We start from the raw sequence: 12,689 nt of genomic DNA on the forward strand, positions 1-12,689 counted from the left end.
TGGAATGCAGTCCCAGCACCACGAGTAAGACAATTGAGCCGAAGTTCCTTTACCCGCAGTTTGGGAGAGCAGACCTTGTATAATAAGTATTGGTTAGAAATCTGGCTAAATTCAGTTTAAAAGATTTGTTATTCGCCTGCCGCCAGAATTTTACGCCACAATAAATTTTCTAAATTTATCCACCAAAATTCTGAATATATATATAAAAAAAAAAAAAAAAATTTAAACCGCGAGATTATGTTAATGTAATTGCGCTTTACGGAGCGTTATTCTATGTGCTTAAGCAGAACATCTCTTAGTGCGTCGATATACATAGCATTACCCACTGCCGACAGGTGAACGCCGTCGGCCGCGAAGAAACCCGGAGTATCTAAACCTATATCTATGGATAGCGTGTCGTGTGCGCCTGTCGACCTTACCCAACTGCGCCCGTGGCGATTAACGCGGATTCTCTTTTTATTGATTTGTGATGACGTTAACTGGCGTGGGTTTCGCCATTGAAATCTATTTAGTATATCTACCCAGACTATAACGGCGCTGGCAAATGCGGATCTAAGGTAGCGTATTTCGCGAGTAATTGAGTTAAATATTTTCGTTAGCGGAAACACAGTTAAATCGTTGCCGCCTAGGTGCAAAACTATTATTTTGGGTGGCTCGCACAAAAGGACATTGGATTCTACGGACCTGCGGAAACGTTCCCATCCGATGCCCCCGACGCCCAGCCAGGCGATGGTCCGCGGCAACCGCAGGTTCGGCGAGCCCCTCTCCTGTGCGTACCGTCCCGCGCGCCTGGGTAGCGAGTCGCCCAAAACCCAGATATCTATATTTACGAGTGAAATAATTATTTAATGTAGGGTTGCGTTGTATTTGTATTTCAGTGCGGGTTTTGTATATTCTATTCGTTAATAAATGTTATTTAATTGTACGAATGTAATGCGTGAGGCCCAGATATCGCCCCTTCTAGCTTACACACGGATATATTTCTTGTATGCTTGGGACGACCAACGACCAAGTTTCATAATGTCTGTCTCTGGTACGCCGCGTATGGCTAGGTCGGTCGCACGGCCGATACGGAAGCTGTGAGTCTTAAAGTTTTGGGTACTGTGGCCGGCTCTCGTTAGACATTTGTTTAAGACAGCGGTTACCTGTTGTCTAGTGACCGGAAGTCCGTTGCTGTGACTAAAGGCTGATGTTCCCGCAGGTTTAAGTGACAGGTACTCTAACATAGCTAATACTGGACATGGGTGTGTTTTTTCCCGGGGGAGTTTCAACGTGATCGGTGGACCGTGCTGACTGGTTTTATGTATTCGTAAGGTCACCGACATGAATTGCTCGTTGGTTGTGATGGCTACGTCTTTTCGCTTAATTTGATTGGACGAACCGCTAAGTGTGGTCGCTACCAGTTCGCTGATGCGGAAGAGGCCGAAATAGGCCATTGAGAATATTGCCTTAAAAACCTTAGCTTCGAATTCGTTATAACACACACTAGGCAATGCTGCGATGATTTCGGTCAATATTGATTTTGTGATGGGGCGTCTCGCATCCCGCGAATGTCCTTTAGCTCTCACACAACCTTCGAGTAACTTATTGACCACAAACATAGAGTGTATGTCCTGAAAGCCGTTTATTTTGTGTATGTAATTTAAACCCGCCACGTAAGTTTTTATTGTATTCGCTGCGCAGTTATTTTCGAAACAGTATGCTATGAACCAAACTAAATAAGGTGCGGGTATCGGCATGTTTTGTTTTAAGTTATATTTCGCGAGGAATGCTTGGAACGCGTTTAACGCTGTGGTATATGTCCTGCGCGTGTTGTCTGCTAAAGAACATCGCAAAAGTGTGTCAGCTCTTTTTTGAAGATTTCCCAAAGATGGGGCGGGATGGGATGGGGTTCCGCGTCCGCTTCCGGTGCTTGCTTTCGGAAACGCGCGATCTGGAAGCGTGAAAGGGCATCGCATATTAAGTTTTTTGAACCAGGTACGTGAGACGCCCTCAGAAGAATATTGAACTGGAGGCATTTCAATGTCAAAACCCGAAGAATATCCATCACTTTATCCGACTTGGCTGAAAATGAGTTTAGGATGTGGACGACACTTATATTATCGCAATGAAATCTTACTTTTTTGTTTCTGAGCCCCTCCCCCCAAATGAAAATAGCAACCATAATAGGGAAAATCTCTAGGACGGTGATATCTTTGAGTAAACCTTCCTTCTCCCATGATTCGGGCCAGCGTGCGCATGCCCAGTGCCCCCGGAAGTAGATGCCAAATCCTAGTCCGTTTCCCCCGGCGCTATCCGTATATAACTCTGCGTCATCGTTTGTTAGCCAGAATTGGTCATGAAATACTGAAATGCCGTTGAATTTTTTAAAGAAATTGAGCCATAATTTTAAGTCTAGCTTAACGGACCTTTTTAAACGGACGTGGTGGAAAGGCTTGGTTAGACCGCATGTTGAGTTAATCAGTCTCCTGCAGAAGGGGCGCCCTAACGGTATCGCACGACAACAAAAATTGAGGGACCCGATCAGTGATTGCATTTCTTTCAGAGTAGTTGATTGTTTGGCCATGATATTTTGGATATACCCCACTATTTTTTCGACTTTTTCCGTCGGTACGCGTACTACCATTTCCCTTGTGTCAAGTTCGAGACCTAGGAAAACTAAGACCTCTGTAGGGCCCTCGGTTTTTTCATGGGCTAAGGGGACTTTTAATTCCTGCATTACTTCTATAAACAACTGGAGTAGGGCGTTAGCCGCTGTTGTGTCTTTGTCCCCGCCTAGAAAGTCATCTAGATAGTGAATTAGCATTCCCGAGTCTGATTTGATTTTTACGCAAAATTCCAGGAAAGTTGAAAAACGCTCAAAAGTCGCACAGCTGATTGAAGCGCCAAAAGGAAGTGTTTTGTCAATGAAATACCGGTCATTAAATTTATAGCCGAGGAGTTCAAAGTCCTCCGGTCGTATCGGTAGCAATTTAAATGCGTTCTTTATGTCGACTTTAAAAATCTTACAATTCCTGACCAGGGTTTGTATCATTTTGACCGCCTCGTCGAAACTTGTATATTGTACGGATGCGTTTTTCGGATCGATGTGGTCATTTACTGAGGATCCGGCAGGGTAGGATAGGTGGTGTATCATTCTGAACTCATTTGGCTCTTTCTTTGGTACCAAGCCTATGGGTGAAACTACAAGGTTTTTGAATGGTTTAACAACAAAAGGACCCGCTACTCTGCCAGCTAAAATTTCTTTATTAATTTTATCGATTACAATATCTGGCTGTTCTCTGGCTGATTTAAGATTAGTGGCTTCCCTACCCAGGCGAGGGCCCTGGTATTGCAGACTAAACCCGTGTTTAAACCCGTTTTCTGCCTCCTGTTCGTCATAGGAAGATAAGTGAATGTGTAATGTAGTCAAATCGATTGGTGAAAGCGCGATGTCCCAAGTATTCGGGTTAGAAATGACGTGGTGTTGCTCCCCTAATGTTGTCATTGAATGAGGTGGGATGGCGCCCGCGAAAGGGCTGGCGCGGGACATTGAAATGTTGTGACGTATGAAATGACTGGGCGCGCTGTGGTACGCGGTTAGATAATGTGCATACTGATGCTGAGTGACCTTGGCCGCAGGAAGAGCAAATGTGCCGAAACCTACAGTTAGGCCACGTGCAGCTGCCCATGTTGAAAAAATGGCACACTCTCGCCATTCTGCTTGGAAAGGTTCCCCTTGGGCTTGGGGCAGGCGTGGCCGCGGCCGGCATTAACATGCATCGCCACCATAAGTCCGTGTTAATATGTGCCCATGATGAGGGTTCGAATGCCTGCCGTAGCCTAAACTGTTCGTCGTAGCTGCGCCACGCCAGCCCGCCCTGACGTCCCGCGCATTCTCTAATCGTCCACATGTATTGCAGTAGCTCGGATGCTTTAGATGGATTGGCCTGAATGTATATGGACATGTATATAATAAAAGCATCGGTCCATTTCTCGATCGTGCCGATTTTATCCCTACATTCCCTCGGCCTAGAGAGCAACTGGCCTTCCGCCGTCAATTGTAAAGTTGTTCCCGAACAGAAATCGGTAAGTTCGAGCGAACCTTTCAGAAGCAGAGCCAAATTTACGAATTCTCCCCTCCTGATCTGACTTCTAATTAGGTCGGGGACGTGGGCTGCTACGTCGTCGGGGGCTAACCTAATTGGACTAGGTCCCCCCGGCGCGCAAGGCAGATGTGTAATGGGGGCAGGCAGGGGAGCTACGGTGGAGGACGCTGCTACAAGTTCGGGGGTATTCCCCGCTACCGCACCACACCCTATGTTAAACGATGTATTTGTTTCTAACACATTTGATCTTTGAAGAATCTCTTCAAAGTCAACAACGTTTTTATTACCTTTGGACACGTCGTCCAGCGGGCTGCTCAGCTCTTCCTCTGGCTCCGTTTCCGCTTGCCTAGTTTTCCTCCTCTTAACTCCTCTCCCCCGTCCTGGCATTTTCACAAACTTTTAACTTAACTCAAAAACAAATAAATAATATTTTTTCGGTATTTTTCCCACGTGTTACTCCTTCGAAGGTTAGCGAGAAAAGAACGTGCTGGGCTAGTCACGTGGTCAAGTAATCGGATGACCGGAGCGTTCCGCATGTTGATTTCCGGGCAACCACGTGTGTTTACCCGTATCTAGGAAGTATTTCCGAGAAATCGTAGATAAAAAGAGAAAACAATTTATTCCGTCTTAATAAATGAAATTATTTCCATATGTAAATAATTTTTATTAAAAATATTCTTCTCCAGAACCGTAAGGCCAGGAGCTTAGATATTTGGTATACAACATCATCTTGTGGACCTCTATCAAAGTTGTTCAAATTATTGCCACAGGGTCAAAATTGGCCCCGCCCTGAAAATTATTTGTTTTTATATAGTCTTATATAATAAAACTTTAAAAATCCTCTTCTCCAAAATATAAGACCTAGAGCTTTCATATTTGGTATATAGTGTTACCTAGTGGACCTACACCAAAGGTATTCAAATTATTGTCCCGGGGTCAAATTGGCCTTGCTCAGAGGTCATTTGTTTTTACATTGTCTTGTCACTTAAACATCTTTTCCTCTGAAAGTAAAGGTCATAATGACTCCATACTTGATATGTAACATCCTTACATGGTCCTCTCTCAACTTTGTTCAAATGGTTTTGTTTGGCCCTTTTTAGGGTTCACCAGAGCAAAAAATAGAAAAACCTTTAAACAACTTGATCTTATTAACTGCTTGATGGATCTTCAAGTCTGAAGCATCCTAGCATGGGCCTCTGTCAGGTCTTTTCAAATAATTTTGTTTGGACCCTTTTAAGGGCCACCAGAGCTAAAATTAGTAAAAAAAACTTAACATTTTCTTCGCATGAACCCCTTGATAGATATCTTCAGCAAATTTGGTTTGAAGTGTCCTTGCATGAACCTCTCTTAAATTTGTTCACATAATTTTGTTTGGCCCCTTTTAGCTAAAAATAGAGTAAAAAACGATTATTCTTGTGAACCTCTTGATGGATATTTACCAAATTTGGTCTGAAGCACCCTTGCATAGACTTCTCTCAAATGTATTAAAATAATTTTGTTTGGTCTCTTTTATTTTTATATTTCTTATAATATGCATGAATGTTCTCAAAATGTCAAGACTTAAATCATTGTTGTGTACGCTAAATTACTGAAATACGACGATAATTATCGAAATAACACAAGACAGTTATCGAATTATGCCTTATATACAATTTTTTGTTTGATTTTTACTTCAATATATGTTGTAAATACTAGTGTTGGGAATCGGTTGCAATTTTACTATCGATGATCGGATCCACTCAAGTAACCGTTTATCGATAGTACAATCGTTTTTTAAAATACTAGATAGTACCTGAGTTGTAGTTTTATTCATGTAGAGTATTAAACTCTTAATCATTATATGCATATACCTTATGTCTATGATTGAAGTTATTAAGTGTTGTTGTATAAAAAATAGTTCATTTCCTTGCTCATCACATCTTAACACTTACTAAAAAAATTGTTTTCGATAATCGATTATAACTAAATACTATCGATTGTCGCCGATTTCAGACCCAACCAATCGATTTTCGATTATAATCGATCATCGGAACATCACTAGTAAATACTTTACCAACCTCAATTTTTCGGCTCCGATTTTTACATTTTTCAGCTGCGTCCTATCTTATATATTAAGGGTTTTTACCCCGTTTTTTCAACTATTTTTTTGCCTGTGTCCTATCTATGCTAGCGTCCTATACATGATATAATACGGTACCTTTCAGCCAAGTCAAAAAAAAGAAAACAACATATGCTGCAAATTTGTTTTCCATCATTTCCATTCTTTGAATGAATAATCCAGGAATTTGTTCTTTACAAATCACTGATACTCTTTTTTTCATGTCTTGAATTTCACAATTTATTGTTAACACAATGCTCTAGTATCAAGAAGAACAACAAACTGCTCCTAAAATAATCTAAAACCTTAGTACAGTGCTCCAGCGAGCCCCTTTTTTGAGGGCGGTTACCTCTAAGTTGAAGGTCACACTTAGTGTTTATTCACAATGGTATGCTGCATATAAGTACATGGAGGTTAGGCTGTCGTAACCGGGCTGTAACTTTCTCTTGAATGGACAGATTTTAAAATGACTAGCCACATATTTTCGACATACCAAGACGACATGTCGTGTGCAAGACCCATGTCCCTACCTCTAAGGTGAAAGATACACTAAGTGTTTATTCACAATGGAATGCTGAATATGAGGACATAAGAGTGTAGGCTGTCAAGTATGGGTGGTATTTCAGAGGCAATTTATAATAACTTGCCATAACAATTTGACACGTAAAGGCAAGATCAACTTTTCATGTACTTGTTCATAGGTCAATGACACATTCGGGGGCATTCGTCTCATACTGTGACAGCTCTTGTTCAATATTCTTTGAGAAACAAGCTATATTGATAACAAAGGTTAAACTCTTTTACTCAGGTGAGCGATTTAGGGCCATCATGGCCCTCTTGTTATAATATTCCTGTCAAAAATCCTTTTTAGGTACGAAAACTCTCTTAGGAATCTTCATTAAATTGACCGCCGGGTCATACCTCAAAGGTCAAGGTCACACTAAAAGGATATTCAGTGAAATTGTGCACTTTTGATGCACATTATTGGAGTTGTCACTGTAGGTATATTTCTGACTTACAAGTGACAGCTCTTGAAAAAAAATGGAAATGAATTATAAAATATATCCACTCTCTGTTTATATACTGTGAAATCATTAATGTTCGTGGGGCATTAATGTTTGTGGTTTTGGTGGGTTAGGTGATCCACGAATTCAAGATCCCACGAAATATAGACCCTTTATTCACTTTTTCAATTGCCATTTTATGTACATATTTAGTTTATTCGTTGCAGAGGCCGCAGTATACAGCGAAAATATCCGTCTCACTGTACATCTTACTATAATTGTTTTGTTAATATATTATATCTGCCTTTAACAAATGATAAACAAAATCATTTAAATGTGTTTTTTATGAACCAAATGACAGAATCACGTGTGGTGCTGTTCATGAAAATCTCCAGGTTTACAAGATGTGAGTGATGAGTGTCGGTTCTCGATTTCTTCCTTTAATGAAATAATTAATCGATTAATTACATTGTAGGCTACTGAGCACCCACCGTGGCAATGTACAAAACACGCGTTTAATATACTTATTTAACAAAAACGTGTGAATAAATATTGAAATGATTTGATATGAATTAAGATGATTTCAAAAGTGATAGAATTTGTAAACATCAGCTATCTTTTGGGATTGTTCACTTGAATATACAGTCCTTCTCGGTGTCTTCACAGTTTGCAAAATTCTTAATTGGCATTTAATGGCTTCGCCTATCTGTATTTATAACATAACATAACATAACATAACATATCTTTATTCAGCATTAAACGGCATATGCACATTTATAGCCATATAATAAAGTACAATATTGAACAGTGAAGACACAGATTATTTACAGAGAGGTCAAACATTCCAGAAAGTAGGTGGCATGTTACAAAAAAGACATAGTAACAATTTACATATTTCAATATGTTAAGATTTACATTCAGTTAAAAGGTTCAATTTAATGAAGTGTTATTGCTGTAGCATTTGTTCTAAGGCAAAATGCGAAATAGATAAACTTCGCTAAGTTGTTAATACAGTGAACAGATGTTGATGACAAAAGATTGTCAAATTTATTAAGATTCGGCCACGAGTTGTAATAAGGTTTTAGGTATTGCTGTCTGAGGATTTTGTATTTAGGACATACGAGTAAGAAATGATACTCACTTTCTACGGCATTCATGTTACAGTGTAAGCATTTACGTTCCGATCTTATAATGTTTATATACCTTCCAGTTTCAATGGCTAGGTCGTGTGACGAAAGTCTAAATTTTGTAATAGCTATTCTATATTTATTTTCATTTACGCAGTTTAGATATTTTTCAAACTGAAAGTCATGTTTAAACCTTGCGTATGATGATAGTCTACTTGAGTTGTTAATGTTTGCATACCAAGTTTGCTTATATATATCGACGAGGCGTTGTTTAATTAATTCAAAGCTGATATCAGCAGTGTATTGATTTTGCCAGATGTTTGTCATTCCTATTTGGTTTAATATTACTTTAATTTGATTAGCCCAATTTTTGCCTCCATATATGTTATTATTATCAGCGTCAGTCTTGAGAAATGTATATGCATTTACCAATAACGCATTATTTGATTTTAATATTTTAATCCAATATTTTATCATTATTAATCGCCTAGCTATTATCATAGGGAAGCGCCCAAGTTCACCGTATAATCCATCTAAATTGGTCGACTTTTTTACGTTTAAAATTTTTCGGAGAAATTTACAAATCTATGATCAGGGTACATTTTCTTTTATGACCTTAATTTCCAATTAAATCGATAATTGACATGGGTATATGCACTAATTGGCATGTCGTACCACTTTAGCGAGTGTCAATAACGGAGTGACGTAGAAGACAGAAATCACGGGCCAGCGCGTGGAGATAATGCAGATGTTTGCAGTTTCGATTTTTTTTTTCAAAATTGAAAAACCACGAATTACCCACGAAATTGTAATTTTTCGGCAAACCACGAAATTTCATGCCAACGAATATAAATGATTTCACAGTATTGGGTTCAAATTCAATACCCTACATGTTTCCCCATTGCTTGACAGGTACTGTACCTGGGTAACCCCATGATCAGCTACGAAGTGACACTGTCAGTCCAGCGCTTGGTGAAGAAGTATGGGAAGGAAATTCCACGTGCTACATGGGACATCATCCTTGATATCCTCGAGATGGTGTTAAGACAGCTTGAGGTTTGTTGAGCCCCTAAAAAATTGATATTTTCAAATGTTGATTAAATAAAATAAAGCTGGATGGCATTGACATATTGATAAAGTATAAGTGAAACAATTCGGTCTTCAGCTGTTCTCTTTTAAAAATTACTTTGTAAAAACAAGAAATAAAAAGAATGAATTTTAACCTAACAAACTTAAGAGCATTCAACTTTTCCTTCTCAAGCAAACTTGCATACTCAATGACCCTTTGCAGCTAGCCTGGAAAGGCTGGGTATTCCACATTTTGATTAGCCGTAAAAGTATTTTTACAGACAATGTGTTAATTGGATGAGAAGAGACAAAGAGTTTTATTGGGGTACAAAATACAGTCGGAATACTCTAACTCCTATCATCTTTTACCATATATCTCCTGTTAAAGCATGTTACCATATTTGTCACAATTTTTCAGCAAGCCACAGACCTGTCGGGTAACCCTCGGACCCCGGCCGACCTTCATGACACTCTGACTGCCATTGAGCAGCTGGCAGGACAGGGCTCTTTTTCGGGCTCCATAGATAGGTTCTTCGGCATTGTGGAGTTGTGTACTGCTAAACGGCCGGTAATTCCTTACTCCAACTTTGGATCTTAAGTTACACAGTGCCCTGAAATGTTTTGTTAAAAAGATGTCTTCTAATACACATTCAAGCCATCTTATTAACAAAAAGAAGAAATCATAAGATCTAGCTATAAGGATGAATTCTAGTATACACAAATAATGCTTTTAAGTTTTAATTTCAAATTAAACTTCTGCATCTTTTCCAGATTATCAGTAAGTTCTAAAAGATACCATGCTACATTATAATTCCAGGAGACGTCTGTTATTCTGCTTATTTCCCACCTGGCAAAGACAATCAGCCCAGACAGGGACAACTGGATAAGCTTTCTCTTCCACATACTGGACAAATATTTCAAGTAGGTTAATGGCCATCTTAGGATTTTGGAACATACATTTAGCACAAGGAATATTATGGTCTTTAGCTCACCTGTCCTGCTTTCAGTTCAGGTGTTCATGGTAGAGAACTGATTTGCTATGTGTCCCTGTTATATATTGCATATTAAATGTGAGCAGGGAACGGAATCATACTTGTAAGCAACTTTTAACCTTAACTGAAATCTGGGCTCACTTTGAAGATTTATTTTGAGGTATTGTGGAAGCCAAGGTGTTGTTTTTAGTGGCATGATAGTGCAATTTTTTAAAAATTTTGGTCACAACCAAAACAGTTTTTTAAATGGAACTTGGTACACATGTGACTTTTTGAAATATGAACATGTGATTTATGCTCTTTATTTTCAAGTTTATCCCTTTTACATTAATTGTAAAGAAAGTTATACTTACTTATGCTAAGTCACTCTTGTTGGCACTGATGTGTGAGAGTGTGGTCATGTGTTGTAGTGGGGAACCAGAGTACCTGGAAAAACCTCACTTGTTTGCATTGGTGACCAAAAACCAAACTCACATACGCCCAGGCTGGGAATCAAATCCCGACAACTTGGTAAAGGCGATTGCTTAACCGCTAACTGAACAACTTAGATATGCCCTTTAATAAGCTAGCAGAGATATATTGAAGAGTGTTAACATCTGTTTGATAGGCTCTTGTTGATTTTGTAAAATGTTGTTCATTCATTCGAGCAAGTTAATTTTCGTTTGTGTTTTTAATTTTCACAAAACACATATATATATAAAGTACAACCATAGTTTGATAGATTTTAAACGAAAAATGTTGCATTGATAGTTTGTTAACCAAAGTACACATAGTCAACAATTATATTTGTTTGTAGGCATGAGACAAGGACGAAGATCCGACTGAAGGCTCTGGAAGTTCTGTCTCTGGTCTTGAATTTGAACAAGAAGATAGCAGAGGTAATACATGTACCGTAAAGGACTGGGTATAAGACAGTAGGGGGTATAAGACGCAGGGAAAAAAATCTGTGAAAAGTCCAAGATTTTTTTTTTTAATCTATGTTTTTGGTTAAAAGACGCATAGAAAAGATGTCAAATCATCTGGCATTTTCGGCCACCATGTTTGTTGACAGTGACAAAAAAAAAATTCGCGAAAATGGTGACGGTTATCTTTAAAACCATACAATGATAAACTGTCGAGAATAAGAAGTTAAGTTATACAAAAACCTTATATTGTATGGGTTTGTTCGCAAAATGTCAACACCTACAGAAAAGAATAAAGAATGTGACAAAGTGCGAAAAAACAAGACCATTATTGCAACAGTTTGTAGTATTGGTATGTTAAACAGATTAAAGGCAGTCGAGTTTTTCACACCTTCTCGTACAACTGACAAAAAATATTTTGACAGTGCCCAACTTTGCTTTTTTATATGCAAGTTCAATTATTGTTCAATTCAATTTATTATTCAAAATAATATTGAATAACTTTAATCGAAAAATATTTTTGTTTAAATTATAAATGTCTTACGATATACTGTATCCCGATCTTCAACTGCCGTTTTAACTTGTAAATACTCAATCAATATGACGCGAGTAACATCCCTTTCTACATGAATCTAAACAAACTCTCGGCTTGAAATCGACCTCAGAAAAAAAGTTTAAAAAATTGTTACTGGGTATTATACGCAGGCATTTTTTTTGCATCAAAATCTGAGGGAAAAAAGGGCGTCTAATACCCAGTCATTTACGGTATCCATGACCTTGGTAAAATGATAGTATCCTATACAAAGGTTCTTTAACTCAAAATATATTTTTGATATATTGAAACAAGCAAAATGTATTAACAAGATTTACAGCTTGGGATAATTGTAATGTGATTGAAAAGACAGAAATAAACTGACTGTCAGATAGGAAAATTAATATAAACACAAAAAAATCTCCTTTTGGGAAATATTACTTTTCTTTCCTAATATCAAATACATGACTTTGTATCTATCTATGTAATTATGACATTTCAGGAAGAGTTGATCAACAGTGTGGTTCTACCCCAGCTGTGCCATATTGAGACAGACAGTGATGCTAATGTGCGGAAGGCTGCCATGGAGATTCTGCTGAGTCTGCTTCACCACTGTTCCCCACCCTGCTTCAGTGACATCATCACAATCTTGGAAAAGGTGCATATAAATAATGATAATTATTTTCCTATGCAAATAATTTGATTTATTGCGTAAAAATAAATTACTATGGTACGTTCTAAATTTTATCGGGAGTTAACTTCCTAGATATGCATAAACAATGATGAAACTAACTTTGCCTGGAACTCTTGGAAGAAGCTATAAAATTAAGCTTAAAAGATGTCATAACTTCTGCTTCCTTTTTACGGGAACATTTAAC

At 38.4% G+C, this 12,689-nt stretch overlaps 2 protein-coding genes across 4 annotated transcripts in view; one reads left to right on the top strand and one right to left on the bottom strand.

The window, feature by feature from the left end:
- Positions 1-12,689, top strand: part of LOC128222939 (tuberin-like) — a 66,570-nt gene that overhangs the window by 22,174 nt on the left and 31,707 nt on the right. For all 3 annotated transcript variants that reach the window (XM_052932147.1, XM_052932133.1, XM_052932141.1), the window contains exons 11-15: positions 9,230-9,373; positions 9,804-9,953; positions 10,203-10,306; positions 11,174-11,255; positions 12,314-12,469. In XM_052932147.1, coding sequence (XP_052788107.1) covers positions 9,230-9,373; positions 9,804-9,953; positions 10,203-10,306; positions 11,174-11,255; positions 12,314-12,469 — 636 coding nt within the window. The remainder of the gene's footprint in view (positions 1-9,229; positions 9,374-9,803; positions 9,954-10,202; positions 10,307-11,173; positions 11,256-12,313; positions 12,470-12,689) is intronic.
- LOC128222970 (uncharacterized) lies at positions 3,389-4,719 on the bottom strand. The gene has a single exon (XM_052932171.1). The coding sequence runs from the start codon at positions 4,473-4,475 to the stop codon at positions 3,450-3,452; it is 1,026 nt and encodes a 341-aa protein (XP_052788131.1). The 5' UTR covers positions 4,476-4,719; the 3' UTR covers positions 3,389-3,449.

Source organism: Mya arenaria, chromosome 2, assembly GCF_026914265.1.
Source record: "Mya arenaria isolate MELC-2E11 chromosome 2, ASM2691426v1".
Classification (NCBI taxonomy): domain Eukaryota; kingdom Metazoa; phylum Mollusca; class Bivalvia; order Myida; family Myidae; genus Mya; species Mya arenaria.

Bases quoted from the DNA above. Each gene is read 5' to 3' on its own strand.
- LOC128222970 (XM_052932171.1), bottom strand. From the start codon at position 4,475: ATGCCAGGACGGGGGAGAGGAGTTAAGAGGAGGAAAACTAGGCAAGCG.